The sequence below is a fragment of the Dipodomys merriami genome, unplaced genomic scaffold (assembly GCF_024711535.1).
Source record: "Dipodomys merriami isolate MVZ:Mamm:240054 unplaced genomic scaffold, mDipMer1.0.p SCAF_10, whole genome shotgun sequence".
In the NCBI taxonomy this organism is placed as follows: domain Eukaryota; kingdom Metazoa; phylum Chordata; class Mammalia; order Rodentia; family Heteromyidae; genus Dipodomys; species Dipodomys merriami.
In genome coordinates this window covers 50977715-50994990 of record NW_027202271.1, presented here as the reverse complement: position 1 = coordinate 50994990, position 17276 = coordinate 50977715, and the positions used below count along the sequence as shown (strand labels likewise).

General features: G+C 40.7%; 1 protein-coding gene across 1 annotated transcript in view; it reads right to left on the bottom strand.

Moving 5' to 3' along the window:
• Positions 1-17276, bottom strand: part of Utp20 (UTP20 small subunit processome component) — a 100201-nt gene that overhangs the window by 64887 nt on the left and 18038 nt on the right. The window contains exons 13-21 of the mRNA XM_069991163.1: positions 16492-16647; positions 16262-16350; positions 14226-14331; positions 11045-11195; positions 10297-10359; positions 7663-7827; positions 5576-5652; positions 2121-2200; positions 1685-1928 (exon numbers count right to left, since the gene is read on the bottom strand). Of these exons, the coding sequence (XP_069847264.1) occupies positions 1685-1928; positions 2121-2200; positions 5576-5652; positions 7663-7827; positions 10297-10359; positions 11045-11195; positions 14226-14331; positions 16262-16350; positions 16492-16647 (1131 nt within the window). The remainder of the gene's footprint in view (positions 1-1684; positions 1929-2120; positions 2201-5575; positions 5653-7662; positions 7828-10296; positions 10360-11044; positions 11196-14225; positions 14332-16261; positions 16351-16491; positions 16648-17276) is intronic.

The window sequence follows — 17276 nt, the reverse complement described above, 5'->3', positions numbered from 1 at the left end:
GGAGGGGATGGGATTAATATCCAGCATATATGAGAAACTAAAATAACTCAACAGAAAACAAAACGAAGAAAATGTGATTTAAAAATAGCCAATGGGAGATGGGAAGGTGACTCAGTGGTAAAGAGCTTGTCTTGCATGCATGAGGCCCTGGGTTCAATTCCTCAGCACCACCTAGGCAGAAAAAAAAGCCGGAAGTGGTGCTGTGGCTTAAGTAATAGAGCACTAGCCTTGAGTTGAACAGCTGAGGGACAGTGCCCAGGCCCAGAGTTCAGGCCCCATGACCGGACCCCTCAAAAACAAAAATAGTCAATAGTTGGGCTGGGAATGTGGCTCAGTGGTAAAGTACTTGCCTAGTATGCATGAAGCTCTGGGTTCCATTCCTCTGTACTACATACACAGAAAAAGCTAGAAGTGGTTCTGTGGCTCAAGTGGTCGAGTGCTAGCCTTGAGCAAAAAAACCCCTGAGGGACAGCACCCAGGCCTTGAGTTCACAAGCCCCAGAACTGTCAAAAAAAAAAAAAAAAAAAAAAAGCCATTGGGGCTGGGAAGGTGGCTCAGTGGTAGAGCGCTTGCCTTGCATCCATGAGGCCCTGGATTTGATTCCTCAGCACTATATAAGCAAAAAGAAAAAAGCCGGAAGTGGCGCTGTGGCTCAACTGGTAGAGTGCTAGCCTTGAGCTGAAGAGCTGAGGGACAGCGCCCAGGCCCAGAGTGCAGGCCCACGACCGGACCCAAAAAAAAAAAAAAAAAAAAAGCCAATAGACCTAAATAGACATTCCTCAAATACAGACAAAAAGTATATGAAAAAGTGCTTATCACCACTAATCATCTTGGAAATATATCTTTTTAAACTGCTCTTTTTTTTTTTTTTGTCTTTTCCTTTTTGGTACTGGGGACTAAACCTAGGACTTTGTACTTGCTAGACAAGCATTTTGCCATTGAACTACATCTCAGCCCTGGGAAATGAGGTGAGTGGGTGGGTGCATGCGTGCATGCGTGCGTGCATGCATGTGAGATGCGCTAAGAATTGAATTCAAGGCCTGGGTACTGTCCCTTAGTTTTTTTTTTTTTTCTTAGGGTTGGCACTCTACCACTTAGGCCACCCCTCTACCCTCTACTTCTGGCTTTTTGCTGGTTAACTGGAGATAAGAATCTCACAGACTTTTGTGCCAGATTGCGTTTGAACCACGATCCTTAGATCTCAGCCTCCTGGGTAGCTAGGATTACAGGCATGAACCACCAATGTCTGGCTCATTTTAGTTTTAAAGTAGACTCTTACATAGTATACCAGTCAATGCTCCATAAAGCTGCTATTATTCTTTGAGCACATTCCTTAGCATTAAAGAAAAATATCCAAAGGCTCAAAATAGTAGTTGTAGTTGGGTTACTAAAAAAATATCTTCCAGTCACATACAGGCAGTAAAACAATGAACAAGAAGACATTAGTCAAACTCTATATAGACGTTCATCCTAGGTGACCTGGTATATTTTTATTAGCACCATTTGTGTTTTGATTGATATAGAACTAGTTTAGTTAGTTGTTACCGAACATAGCCATTGCTTTTGTAGACATAGCATTGATTTGAAAACATATAAAGAACTCAGCTATTGTGGGAGGTTAATAGTTCTAACCTCCCCCTCCTCATACCCCAGGAGGAACTTATTCCTAGAAGAGGATACGTACTTGATAAATCTCAAGAAGAGCGGGGAAAGCTCCCTGGACCGTGGTTCTACTCTCTCTGGAAATTTTGCCAGAGCTCGCCAAAGCAAAAATCGAAAGTTGGTATGGTCCAATCTTTCCCGACAGTCAGTTTTCAATATTAACTGCTGCTGGTAAAGAGCTCCAACATCCCCTTCCTGGGTCTGCTCCCAGCTTTCATCTCCAATGGACTTCTCCTCATCTCCCATATCCTTTTGCAGTTCTTTCTCTGCAAGAGGGAAAAAAAAGTCATCACCATTACCAGACAGCGGACATTTCTAATACCACAAGGAAAACAAGCCACACTGCAAAGTTATCAAGGGTAATACATCTCCCCATTGTTTCCTGATTTCACACAGTTAAGTAGTAAAAATTAAACACTGACACATTCTCTTTCCCTCCCAGCCCTATCCTTACATACCAGCATGTGTAGCTGCTTTATCTAGATGTTCATAGTAGACTTTCCAAAACTGCTTATTTTCCATTTCATGGGCATGAGAACTAGGAGAAAAGGTCACAAAATAAGGGGATAGGGCAAAAGGGTATAATTAAAAATGCTAATGGTTAGCCCTCAATGCCTGCACAAATTATTTTTATAATCATAAAAGACTAAAGGGTATTTTTAAAAACTCAAGGCTAAGGAGGAATGACACTGTCGCAAAAGAAATGTACTTACTACCTGACTTAGGAAATGATAACCCTTCTGTACAACACCTTAATAATAGCAATACAATTATATTAAAACAAACTTCAGGGCTTAAAGCTCACCAGGCAGAGCTCTACTGCTTGAGATGCAACTTTGGCCTTTTATACTCTGTTTTTGAATTAAGATCACTTTTTGTCCAGGCCAACACGGACCTCAATCCTCCTATTTTATGCTGGGATAACAGGTAAACAAAAATACATTCAGCCTTCTTTCTTTATTTTATTTATTTATTTATTTTTTTGTCCGGTCGTGGGGCTTGAACTCTGGACCTGGGCACTGTCCCTCAGCTCTTCAGCTCAAGGCTAGCGCTCTACCACTTGAGCCACAGTGCCACTTCCGGCTTTTTTCTTTTTGCTTATGTGGTGCTGAGGAATCGAACTCAGGGCCTCATGCATGCAAGGCAAGCGCTCTACCACTGAGCCACCTTCCCAGCCCTCAGCCTTCTTTCTTGAAGTTTTTCTTTTTGCTTATGTGGTGCTGAGAAATCGAACTCAGGGCCTCAGGCATGCAAGGCAAGCGCTCTACCACTGAGCCAACTTCCCAGCCCCTTCAGCCTTCTTTCTTGAGATAAGGGTCTCACTAACTTTTTGGGTATAGGCTGAAACTGAAATCCTACTGATCTCAGCCTGCCAAGTAGCTAAGATGACAGGCACACATAACTATATACAGGTATTGACTGAGATGGGGTTTTGCAAACTTTTGCCTGGGCCGGGATTGAACTTCCAAATTTCCGCAACCTAAGTGAGCCACTAGTGCCCAGCCTTAAAACAAATTATTTGCATGTTAACTATACAAAATAATGAGTTTCATTATAACATTTTCATAACTAAAGTATCTTTTTAAAACTGTAAGTAAGTTGGATGTTAGTAGCTCACACTTATAATCCTAGCTACTCAGAAGGTTGAGAGCTATGGATCACAGTTCAAAGCCAGCCCAGGCAGGAAAGTCTGTGAGACTTTTTTTTTTGCTGGTCCTGGGCCTTCAACCTGAGCCTGCACTGTCCCTAAGCTCCTTTTGCTCAAGGCTCAAGACTAGCACTCTAACACTTAAGCTACAGCACCACTTCCAGCTTTTTCTGTGATTAATTGGACATAAGAGTCTCACAAACTTTCCTCCCAGGGGTGGCTTTGAACCACAATCAGATCTCAGCCTCCTGAATAGTCAGGATTACAGGCATGAGCCACTGGCACCCTGCTCTGTTGAGATTCTTATCACCAATTTATCACCAAAAAGCCAGAAGTAGAGCTGAGGCTCAAGTGGTAGAGTACTAGCCTTGAGCACAAAAGGTCACAAACAAAAGCTCAGTGCCAGGCTTTGAGTTCAAGCTCCTGGACCAGCAACAATAACAACCAAAAAAAAAAAAAAAAAAAAAAACAAAGGAGAGGACCAGATATGGGGCTCACACCTTAAATTCCAGCTACTCAGGAGGCAGAGATCAGGAAGATCACAGTTACAGACCAATACATTAGCAAAAATAGCAAAAACATTTTTAGTGAGATCTCACCTCAACCAATAAGCTGAACATGGTGGTGGTGGGCACTTGTAATCCCAGCTACTCAGGTAGCAAAAGAAAGTGGCACTCAAATACACTTATTATGACAGAGGCAAAATAAACATTCATTTAACATGAAAAATACACTTTAGAACTTAACAAGGAAACATGAGGTGAATTACATTGTGTTTGCATAGCTTGGTATCTGAGCAACAATATTATAAAATTTTTTATATTTTTGTCATTAATCCTTTAAAACTGCATAAACCTTAACTAGGCATAAATTATATGTTTATGCTTTAACAAATTTCCAAACTTAAAGATGTGCCCAACAGGAAGGCAGCCCAGCCACTATGGACAACCATTAAAGGCACGCTGTAAATGAACAACATGTTTAACACCTGGTAGACAAGTCAGGAAGACCATGAGTTCAAAGCCCGCATCCTAGCAACATGTTGTGTCAAAAAATGAAGCCCCAATAGTTTTGACAATAGGCCACTGAAAATGTACATGCTAGATTCTTCCTGTCTTCTGAAGGCACAAGAAAAAATAAAGTTGATGCTAGAAGGCACCTGTTTTTACCATACTGGTTTGATGGTTTGAATGGCAGGAAAAGGTTATAAAATGGAAATGGATGTTTACTTTACTTCTGACAAACAGAACTGATACTCAGTATTTTTAAAGGCCACACAAGACATATTTCCAATCCGACAGAAAGCAAAAGCAACAGGTGGGTACTGGTGGCTCATCCCTGTAATCCTAGCTATGCAGGAGGCAGAGATATGAGGATCATGGTTCCCAGCAGGAAAGTCTGTGAGACTCATCTCGAATTAACCACAAAAAAAAAGCTGGGGCTATGGACCAAGTGGTAGAGGACTGGTCTTGAGCAAAGAAGCTCAGAAACAGCACCCAGAGTTCAGGCACAAAAGACCCAGCTCTAGCACAAAACAAGAAGGAGAAAAAAAACAAAAAACAAAAAACAGCAAAGTAGACAATCTGAAAACTGTTGTCTGTAAAAGGACAATTTTTTTTTTTTTCTGGTCCAGTCGTGGGGCCTGAATTCTGGGCCTGGGCGCTGTCCCTCAGCTCTTCAGCTCAAGGCTAGCGCACTACCACTTGAGCTACAGCGCCACTTCCGGCTTTTTTTTTTTCTGCTTATGTGGTGCTGAGGAATCGAACCCAGGGCCTCATGCATGCAAGGCAAGCACTCTACCACTGAGTCACCTTCCCAGCCCTGTAAAAGGACAATTTTTACATGTAGGCAACATACATATTTTCTATGGGACTAGTAAAGTCCTTTGTTAAAGCTAAAGGGATTTTTATACAGGAGAGAGTAAAGGTTTTGAAATTTAATTTTCAAAGGATGGATCAATGATCAATATAAATAAAAGTATGCAATAAACAATTTAAATGATATAGAAGTATCATAAAAGTCCTCCAAGGTTATTTCAATGTACACAGTAAATACATATAATGTTTCAACTATAAAAAACTAGACATAATGGAAAGAAAAAAATTGATGCTATTTTTTTCTTCCTTTTTGTTCTACAAAGGAATTATGGTATTTATAAGTACTGCATACAACCATTTATCTAAGTCACACCTAGGAGTATAACCCTGGGTCATCACTTTGTACCATGTAAATTGTAATTGCTTCAACCACTTAACTCACCCTTACCTTATGAGTTCAATAACAGGATCCCACAGAGCACTGAAGTTGACATATAACATGCCCAACAAATAACGAAGTGGTACCTGCAATCATAAAAGATTTTCTTAGTAATGGATGATAAGCTTCAGTGGAAAAAAACAAGTGTTTTATCACTTGAGTCATGCCTCCAGCCCTTTTTGCTTTGGCGCTCTCTCCCTTTTTCTTTTTTTCTCGCTCTCTCTTTCTGCAGTATATTGTCAGGACAGTTTGTGGATACAATGCATTATGATCAACATCATTCTTTCATCATTCTCTCCCACACATCCCAACCCCATCCTGCTCCTGAATTTTCTTAATTTTGTAGGATATGCATTGAATTTTTGACTCTACTCCTCCCTCACCCCCAATTGCTTTCTGAAAAAGGATCTCAATTTATGACTGGGTTACCATGGACCACAATCCCATTTATGCTTTCTATATGGCTGGGATGACAGGTATGTGACACTATGCCCACATAAACTTTTTGCCCAAGCTGGCCTCCAACTGAAATCCTCTCAATCTCTGCCTCTGGAGCAGATAGGATTCCATGAATCTGGCATGTCAATTACCTCTTAGAACAACACTCATTATTACCAACAGCCCCTTATACTAGGTGGTATCAATTGTATTATTACTTTGGGATGTGATGTTGGTACATATTATAGTAGTAATTTCTTTTTCAAATACATATCATGAAAGATGATAGCATCTGAAACTGGTAAGAGATAATTTCTCAGATTAAAAGGGGAATGCTGGGCTGGGGAAGGTGGCTCAGTGGCAGAGCGCTTGCCTTGCATGCATGAAGCCCTGGGTTCAATTCCTCAGCACCACATAAGCAGAAAAAAAAAAAGCTGAAGTGGCACTGTGGCTCAAGTGGTAGGGTGCTAGCCTTGAGCTGAAGAGCTGAGGGACAGAGCCCAGGCCCAGAGTTCAGGCCCCAGGACCAGACTCCCCCCCCAAAAAAGGGGGGGAAATGCCTTCATATAGTTTTGCTCCCAAAGGTGTTCATGATGTATCTATCTACCAGGGCTTAAGCTAAAAACCTCTGGACAAAAAACATAGGAAGCTGATGGTTGCTTTAGACAAAAAAAAAAATTCAGGTGGGTGCTGGTGACTCACACCTCTAATCCTACTCCGAGGCTGAGATCTAAGGATCATAGTTTAAAGCCAGCCCAGGCAGGAAAGCTCAAGAGATTCTTATCTCCAATTAACTGACAGAAATCCAGAAGTGGAGCTGTGGTTCAAAGTGGTAGAGCACTAGCCTTAAGCAAAAAGAATTCAGGGACAGCACCCAGACCCTGAGTTCAAGCCCCACAGCGGACAATAAAATAAAATTCTTCTTTTTGAAGTTATTTTGTCATAAAAACATACTTGAATGATAATTTCAATTTCTTGTCCCCAACCCTGGGAAATCTGTGAAGGTAGAGGCTGGGTTTTTATATCACAATCACCCAGTCATAGGTAATATGATTAACTTTAGGGTAGGGCATGGTGGTACATGCCTATAATCCCAGTACTCTAACGTTACAGGCTCATGTTTATAATCCTGCTATTCCATAAGCAGAGACTGGGAGAATGAGGTTACAGGCAGCCCAGGTAAAAAGTTCACTCGACGTCTCTGAAGCAACAGCTGGTGCAGAGGAGCACAGCAGTCCTCTCATCCCAGATACATGGGAGGCTAGATCACGAGGCCCACAGTTTGACTCTAGCCCAGACCAAAAAGTTCTTGAGACCCCCATCTCAAGAGAAAAAGCTGACCATAAAAGTACGCGCCTGTTGTCCTAGAATAAATAGAAGGATCTGAAGTCCATGTCAGCTTGGGTAAAAGTGACCCTATTTCCAAACTGACCGGTGCAAAAAAAGGCTAGAGTCATAACCTAACTGACAGAGGGCTGTCTAGCAAGCACAGAGTTCTGAGTTCAAGCCCCAATACAGCCCATAAATAGAATGGACAATAGATGGATGGAGCAGAGTGGAGGAACTCCTTTAGTATATTTCCCCAGCAAAGAATGAAAACAAAGGAAGAAGCAGCAGCAGAAGAAGAAAACAGAGCACTACTCAGAGCACTTCTTCACCTCCTGTAAGGGCCCATGAGGAAGAGCAATCTGCACAACATCATGCCTCAGTTTCCGCAGGTGCAGTAGTTTCTCCCTGTAATCACTCACAGTTGCTGGAACAAGTTCTGCCTGGCGTAATATTGTGAAGGCTGACTGGCGCTCCGACAGACCATCACCATTACCCTGTACAAACAGAGCCCGGAGGCAGGTCAATAGCATGACACTCCACAAAGAACATGAAATTTTTTTTTTTTAGGGGTCCGGTTGTGGGGCCTGAACTCTGGGCCTGGGCGCTATCCCTCAGCTCTTCAGCTCAAGCCTACTGCTCTACCACTTGAGCCACAGTGCCACTTCCAGCTTTTTTCTTTTTGCTTATGTGGTGCTGAGGAATCAAACCCAGTGCCTCGTACATGCAAGGCAAGGCAAGTGATCTACCACTGAGCCACCTTCCCAGCCCAGAACATGAAATTTTTTGTTGTTGTTTTAAAAAAAACTCTTTTTTTTTTTTTTTTGCCAGTCATGGGGTTTAAACTCTGGGCCTGGGCACTGTCTCTGAGCTCTTAGATCAAGGCTACTGCTCTACCACTTTGAATCACAGTACCAGTTCCTGTTTTCTGGTGATTAACTGGAGATAAGAGTCTCAAGGAGGGCTGGGAAGGTGGCTCAGTGGTAGAGCGCTTGCCTTGCATGCCTAAGGCCCTGGGTTTGATTCCTCAGCACCACATAAGCAAAAAGAAAAAAGCCGGAAGTGGCACTGTGGCTTAAGTGGTAGAGTGCTAGCCTTGAGCTGAGGGACAGTGCCCAGGGCCAGAGTTCAGGCCCCACGACCGTACCCAAAAAGGAAAAAAAAAAAAAAAAGAGTCTCAAGGACTTTCCTGCCCCAGCTGGCTTTAAACCTCAATTCTCAGATCTCGGCCTCTGAGTAGCTAGGATTACAGGCGTGAGCCAACAGCACCTGGTTAAATTTATTTATTTTTTTTTAATTTTATTTTATTTGAGAACATACTGTACAGAGGGGTTACAATTACATTGGCAGGATAATGCATACATTTCTTACCAAGCATTGCAGCCTCCTCCTTTGTTTACCCTTCACCTCCCTTCCCAGCCTCCCCCCTCCCCCCCACCCAATCATACCCCCCTCCCCCCCCACTCCAACATTGTAAAGCTTGCTTTGACATGACATTTTGTAATTCTCCTTGTTACAACAGGTCCACCTGAATCCTTAAACGACTTGTTTGTCCCCCTCTCCTCCACATGTTATATTGACATCAAATAAAGTGAAAGCGGGGGTTACACTGTGGGGGAGGGAGTTAAATTTATTTTTTTTTCACACCATTTACTTTTGGTTTTTTGGTCATGAAGCTTGAACTCAGTGCCTGGACGCTGTCCCTAAGCTTTTCCACTCAAGAATAGCATTTTACCACTTGGAGCCATAGCTCTAATTCTAGTTTTCTGGTTAATTGGCGGCAAGAATCTCAAAGACTTCCCTGCCTGAGATGGCTCTGAACCATGATCCTCAGAGCTGAGTCTCCTGATTTGCTAGGATTGGCACTTGCCTATACCATTTACTTTTTTTTTTTTTTTTTTGGGAGTCCGGTCGTGGGGGCCTGAACTCTGGGCCTGGGCACTGTCCCTCAGCTCTTCAGCTCAAGGCTAGCGCTCTACCACTTGAGCCACAGCGCCACTCTCGGCTTTTTTCTTTTTGCTTATGTGGTGCTGAGGAATCGAACCCAGGGCCTCGAGCATGCAAGGCAAGCACTCTACCACTGAGCCACCTTCCCAGCACCCCCATTTACTTTTTGGTAGAAAAGTTAGATTTCAGTGCTCATCATCACAGAAATAAAAAGTAAGCAAAAATTTTCAAAGTGATTTAAAATGATTGGCAACATCTAATGAAATAAAAAAGTATATATACTAATGACTATGAGTTTTAAAAAAAGTAATTTGCATTATGGAAATAATTCCCTACATGAAGTATATAATAAAGTTGATGAAAAACTATCTACCAACAGGAAATTGGTGAAGGTGTTGTTTTTAATTTTTAAAATTTTTATTTGTGGGGCTAAGAAGGTTGCTCAGTGGTGGAATGCTTGCCTCGCATGCATGAGGCCCTGGGTTAAACTTCTCAGCACCACAAAAGCAGAAAAGGCCAGACGTGGTCCTATGGCTCAAGTGGCAGAGCACTCGCCTTGAGCTGAAGAGCTGAGGGACAACGCCCAGGCCCAGAGTTCAAGCACCACAATCAATGACAAAAATAAATAAATAAGCTTTTAATTTTGTTTTTGGTCCATCCTGGTCCTTGAACTAAAGGCATAGGTGCTGCCCGAGCCTCTGTGTTGAAGGCTAGCACTTTACCACAGCTCTATTTCCAGCTTTTTCTTAATAGTTTATTGGAGATAAGAGTCTCATGGACATTTCTTTTCAGGCTGACTTCAAACTGCGATCCTCAGATCTGTTTCCTGAGTAGCTAGGATTACCAGTATCCAGGTTATCTGTACATTCGTGTTGTTGTTGCAAGTAATAACAATTCAAAAACCTATTCATTTTTTATGATATTTATATCTGCTCTAGTTTTTTTGGCAAAGGTATCATTTTAGAAATTAATACATGTTAAATTATAACTTTAAAAAATGATTCCAACAGTTAAATTACCTCCATCAATGCTGGAAGTTGAATGTCAAAATGGTTCAAGATCCTTACTGTCAAAAGCCGAATCTAGACAAAGCAAAAAATTTATTTCAAACTACAAAGTTTATATGAAACAAGAAATTAATTTTTAAAAAGGGTAACATCTGAAAAGAACTCATGCCTATTCTATTCCTTACTCATATCCAACAAAAAACAATACCTATCAAATAGTACATAGGTACTGAACAGGTAAGGCTGCCCAGTCACCATACTGTTTCTTTAAACTGTAACACTGTCAGTATCTCTAAAGATATGCAAGGAACTGATTGGGTCTATAGTTCAATTGAAATCAGTGCTCTGTTCTCCTTTATTTGCACATACTTGAGTGAGCAACAGAATCACTGAGAGGGATTTTAACCCTACTGAATCAGAATCTTTGGGAACAGGGACCCAGAATTTTATTAATCTCCCTAACCAATTCTGCAGAAATCAGTCTAATTTCTGCTTTAGGCATCATCATCCCACAGCAGTACTTTTTCTCCCCTCCCCACATTCTCTCCTCTCCTCTCATCCCCTGCTTCTCCTCCCACTCTCTCTCATGGGACTGGTGATTAGATGCAAGCACTCCACTACTTAAGCTACACTCCTTGACTTTTTCTGTTGTTTGCGTGTTTATTTTTGAGACAGACTGTTGTCATCTTGCTGCCTAGGCTAGTAGTGCATTCTGATGACTACTAGTAGTCACACAGAAACAAAAAGACAACAGTATTACCTTGGATATTCCAGTTGAAATGTTTGTTTGCAACTTGGGAAATAATTCCATTAAAGCTTCCTCAGAGAGTGGTCCTTTGCATCCACAGAAGGATAACCTCTGATAGTAGAGATCAGCCAACAGCAGCACCGATGGTTCTGAAGGAAATGTTCTACAAGATATTTAAGACTCATTGTACCACACACTTCGTGACTTCAGATCATAATATACACTATAGAAAATCATTGTTGATGAAGGACATGTAGAAGGCTGGAGGAAGCTTGCAGATGAAGAGGCCTAGCAAATCCTGAGTGACATGTTCAAGCATACAACTGACTATATAAGGGAAAGGTAGGACTCAAATTTGAATTTCATTTCTAAAGGCTGCCTCTCCAATCCACAGCTGCCAACAACTGCCAGATAACAAGTAATATTTATTATTTGCTGCATGCCAGGTCTTGAGCTAGTGAAGGAAACCGGGCAGCCCAGATGCAGGCCTACATCATCAGCAGCCTAACTCTGGAGAAGCTGCTTAGCCTCTGTGCCATCTTTGTTCAACAGTTATTTTCTGAGTGCCTACTATGTGACTTTTCTAGACCCTGTAGATATATCAGTAAACAAAAGACAACGTTCCCATTTTCTAGAAATTTACATCAGAAGGTAAGCAATAAACTAATAAATAGTAAGAGTGACAGTGATGAGTGCTATAGAGAAAAACAATCAGATGGAGTCAAGAGATAAATGTGAAGAGGATGGACAGCAGAAGGAAAGAGGGTACAGTGAAATATCACGGAGATAGGGGCAGAGAGAGAGGGAGTACCATGGAATACCATTTGACAGGGGTAATCATGGAAAGCAGAGACAAAAAGAAGTGAAAAAGTGAGCTTAAAGGGTATTTGAAGGAAAAGCAAAACCAAGTCAAAGCCTGAGGTATGTTTGTCTACTGAAAGATTATGATTGGTCTGGTTGGAACTGAATTAGCAAGGAACAGTGGCTGAAGAATTCAGAAGTAGGCAGGGGTTGGATGGTCCAGAGCCCAAAGGAACTCAGTGAAGAGTTTGATTTTATTACAAGTAAGGATACAGGGTGGATAACATTAGAACAGAGTTTCTCAGCAGTGTTGGCACTGCTAATATCTGGGGCTAGAACTGCTGGGGGCTATCCTCTGCATTGTATGTTGCTTAGCAGAATCCCTAGCCTTTATTCACTACATACCAGCAACAGCCTCTCCTCCATATTCTAGAAGCAACAACTAGAACAGACCTCCAGAAATGCTCCTGGCTGAGAAGCACTGTACTAGCTGTGGGCAATGGAGTGAATCACCAGGTGCTGATACAGCTCAGAGAACACAGGACAAGGGTGGAAGTAAGGAGACTCATAAAGAGGCTGCAACAATAATCCAGATAGGCCAGGGTCCTATTTTGAAACTATAGCTCCCTCATCTATAATGATAATAATACCTTGTACTTCATGGAGTTGTAAGGATTAAATTAAATAATGTATGCAAAGTACACACAACAGTGATGGATATATAATTAGGACACAGTAAGTACAATTTATTATTACTGAGTACAATATGTAATTCAGTTTCACTATGTAAGATTTTTTTTTAAACCATCCCCTTTGAGAGATAATGAAGTTGAGAACAAGTAAGTAACTCATTCAAGTTGACAGTATCAGGACAGTATCAGATGCAGGCCCCTATGAAACCTAGATGCTTGCCAGTATACTAGCACATTACGGAGCAGGATCCTATATTTGCAATGAAAGTTTACTGCTACCTAACCTTCCCCAGAGGGGAAGGATGGACAAAAGATGAAAAGTTTAAATAAGAAGATGGAAAGTATAAATAATTTAAAAAGGGAAATATGCTATAGGGTAAATAGGACAAAGTAAAAGAAATCTCCTCCCCCAGGAAGTTCACTTAAACCAATTTGGCCATGGAGAAATGCCAAGCTCACCTGGATATGGAAATATAAAGAGATTCTGGATTACTGCCATTACCCTCCTAACTTTTCTTTACTCCCTTACAGACTCTCAATATAGTTGCCTAAGAAATCCTGTGTAAGACTATGTCTCAAATGGGACACTCATTTTGCCCCAGAGAGCAGCCTGGTCTGCTATCCTCATGGCTCTCTCCCTAGCTGCTTTCAGGTTTTTGCTTAGATGCCTCTAGATGAGGTCTTCCCATAGAACCATCACTGTCCCTAACATCTAGACTTCCTACCTTCAGGCCCTGCTTTCATTTCCTTCATGGCACTTAGAACCATCTAATGTGTTACGTACTTTACTTATGTACTCTACTTAATGTCTTCTTTCTAGAACAACAGCTCCACAGAGATTGTGAATTTGGTCTGTGTCACTATTTTCTAAGGACTAAAATAGGATCCAATACATGGGAAAAGCAAACAGGTACTGTCTGAATGAATGAATGAGTAAATGTGTGTTAAAAAGCGTGGAAATAAAATGTACTAGACTCCAAAATAAGTAAGTGACTCTACCTAAAAGTAAAGGCCTGTGGGCCATTGACAGTGGCTCGAGCCTTTAATTCTAGTTATTCAGGAGGCTGAGATCTGAGGATCACAGTTTGAAGCCAACGGGGGCAGGAAAGTCCATGAGACTCCTATCTCTAAATTGAGTTGCAAATAACTGGAAGTGGAGGTGGAGCTCAAGTGGCAGAGCACTAGCCTTGAGCAAAAACTCAGGGACAGCTCAAGCCTCAGGACAGGCACAAAAAAATGGGGAAGAAAAAGAGTAAAGGCCTGTCTTTTGAACAGGCAAATTAAACAAACAGGTTAAATTAAACAAAGAAATAAGCTGAATTGTGGGAATACCAAGCTAAAAGATCATAGATAAAGTCTTCAGAAATGCAGGTCAAGTCCAAGAGAGGCAAAAAATGCAAGTATAGGGAAAAAGTAAGCAAAGTCAAGTATACCACGCTATGGTTAGGAAAACTGGCATTATAAACTCTTCTAAACCTAATTCACACACATAATAAAAACTCCTTTCAAAGATGACCGTGCCAAAATATATATACTTATTTCCATTGGAGGATCTAAATCAATATTAAGTTTCACTGTGGGAATACAACTCAGGTATAAAATAGATCAGAAGGATTTTTATTAGGTGCATGAATTCACAAAAACAGAGACTCCTGATGTCTTATGCATTACTAAGCCACATGGAAAAACCATTTACTTACAATACCAAATTCTTTACACGTTCCACAGGAACCAGGTGAAGTAGTTCAGAAGACTCTTCCAAACTCAGTAGAGTATTTACAGCTTGACAAAGAACAAAGAAGCTTCCTAAGGGGAGGAAAAATCACATTATTTATTTCTTTGACATCACTACTAAACATCTGATTTATCCAATCATGCTGCTTACAGAAAGTTTTCAGAAGGTTTTTAAGGGAATTTGTGTTTTCTAAAGAATTATCTGTCAAATGTCTGACAGGAAAAAGAAGTTTCCAAGTCTTATGTTTTATCTTTCTTTAGGTAAACATGTATTCAGATATACCATTAACTTGAAAAGACAACAAAGCACAAGTGAAGCATCTGATTCAAAAACTGAAGTCCGAAATGTTTTGAGTAGTGTTAAAATGCTTAAAAGGTTTTAGATTTTTGGAATATTTCTGATTTCAGACTTCCAGATTAGGATTTTCAACAAGTGAATTTTATGAAAATATTCCAAAGAAGTCTGAATTCGGATGTGCTTCTTGTCCCAAGCATTTCAGGTCATCTCAACTTGAATTATACTTCTGCCCACCAGCCTACAACTACAATTTAAATAAACTAGAACTTTTTTTTTTAATTTAATTTATTTATTTAGTCAGTTGTGGGGGTTGAACTCTGGGTCTGGGCGCTGTCCCTCACCTCTTCAGCTCAAGGATAGCGCCCTATCACTTGAGCCATAGCACTACTTCCAGCTTTTCTCTGCTTATGTGGTACTGAGCAATCGAACTCAGGGCCTCATGCATGCGAGGCAAGCACTCTACCACTGAGCCAACTTCCCAGCCTAAACTAGAACTTTTGATGATTGTAAAATGAATTATAAAATTCATGTTGACATTATTCTCCACTTTATAAGTCACCATCTCTAATAGCTACTATTAATGTACATACAATTAGTAGGAATTAAGTACTCATTTAATCTCCAGTCCAAGAATCAGCAAACTATGTGAGATAACCTGGTTTAACTTTTGAGACTAGGTTCCATATGTCTTTAAGGTTGGCCTTGAACACCTGATCATTCTATCTTAACTCTGCCTCTCCATTACTATGACAACAAGTCTATCCTACCATGCTAGGATGGCCTGAAAGCTAAAATGTTTTGTTTTGTTTTTCTATGTTTTTTACTGTGAAAATGCTGTACAGAAGGGTAAAAATGCTTGTGTTTTTGTATTTTTTAAAAAACATTTTAAAGGGGTTAAACTTTTTTAAAAAAGAATATGTCACAAAGACATACTGTTCTGGACTAAACTCTGTCCTACACTAAACCAGTGCCATCCAACAGAATTTTCTGCAATGGTAAAAATCCTTGTGCTGAAATATAGCCAATAGTGTAGCAAAAGTCACATGTGGCCACTGAACGCTTGAAATGTGGGAATCTAATTTAATTCGGTCGACTTTGTACCTAATAGAATGCAGCACATTAACATTTAGGCAAATGAAAAGACTGCTATTCATGTGTTAGAAGAAAATACTGGGCTAAGATAAAACAAAGTATCTGCAATTAAGTTGCTGAGCATGAAGCAGGCAGCCCGATTCTGCCTGGAGGTACGGTGCCAAAGTTGGGTTTTCTGCAGCTGGACTCACAAATTGGTATTCCAGAAACCACTAAATACAAAGACATATAAGGGTCCCCAAGTTGAGAGAACATGTGTGCAAGGCCAGATTATGGTAAGGCATATAATTTAGGCTTGGAGCTCAAGACATATTCCAAGAGTAGGGTGGGCATGAGGTGACTGGGGCTCAAAATGAATGGTCTTAATGCTATGGCAGCCTGTTGATACTAGACTTTCCTTCTGTCCATGCTACCTTGACTGGTTATCAGGAAAACAGGCCTAGCTTATTAGTCTCTTTTGTTTTCTTTTCTGTATTTCTTGTGAAGGAGTTATATCAGGACATGTTAGTATTCTCTAACAATAATACTATTCTCTGGTATTACCTATGTTTACAATGACTTTAGGTGTATTTGAAAAGGTAGAGAAGAGAACAAGCAGTGATTGAAACTGACCTTTCCCAAAGGTCCCTCTGTCAATAGTCATGAAGAGTGACTCTATGAAGCATGCCACTAGAGGTATCACCTTCTCTTTCTCAAGAGGTCTGTCCAAGAAATGAGGAGAAAAGGAAAAAGCTTATATTATCACTCAAAAGCTTTGTCAAATAGCTCAAATAGCTTTTGGCTAAGCTATTTTCATCAAGATGTTAAGTATTTCTTCGAAAACTAAACAGTTTATTTCTTACCTAATGTGAGGTAATACTACAAGGCTTGCCCAAGATTGTGAAAGGTAAGTCGTATCTTTACTGGGGGGTAGCTGAATTACAGTTAAGAGATGGTCCAGTACTGAATACTGTTCCTTTCTTCCTTCAGATCTAGTTTTCCTCTGCCTTAAGTAGGATCTGAAAAATGAAAAGATGAACACATGCTTAAAACAGGAGAGAATACAATTGCTCTTGTCCTCTGAAGTCTGAAATGAGATGCTCCTTTCTACCAAGGAGCCTCGGAGGAGGAAGGAATTAGTGATGGCTGAATATAAATAACTGTGAGTCATGTACTGACAAGCACATAAGCTCTGCTTCCTTCTACTTCTACTTTCATTTGCTATGTAACTTAAACCAAGCATTTCTAGTTTTTGGCATTACTTCTCATTTTTCTTTGCTTGCTTTACTGTTGGTTATTTGAGAATTGGACAGGTAATTCACATTGTCTCTTTTGTTCTGACATAAATTTCACCACTTCTCAACTTTAGACTGATGTCATGAAGTTACTGAAATGATTATTTAGAAGTTGTTTAGGGCCGGGCGCTGGTGGCTCACATCTGTAATCCTAGCTACTCAGGAGGCTGAGATCTGAGGATTGCGGTCAAAGCCAGGAAAGTCCGTGAAACTCTTATCTCCAATAAACCACCAGAAAACCGGAAGTGGCGTTGTAGCTCAAGTGGTAGAGCACTAGCCTTGAGCTGAAGAGCTGAGGGACAGCGCTCAGGCCCAGAGTTAAAGCCCCACGACTGACCAAAAAAAAAAAAAAA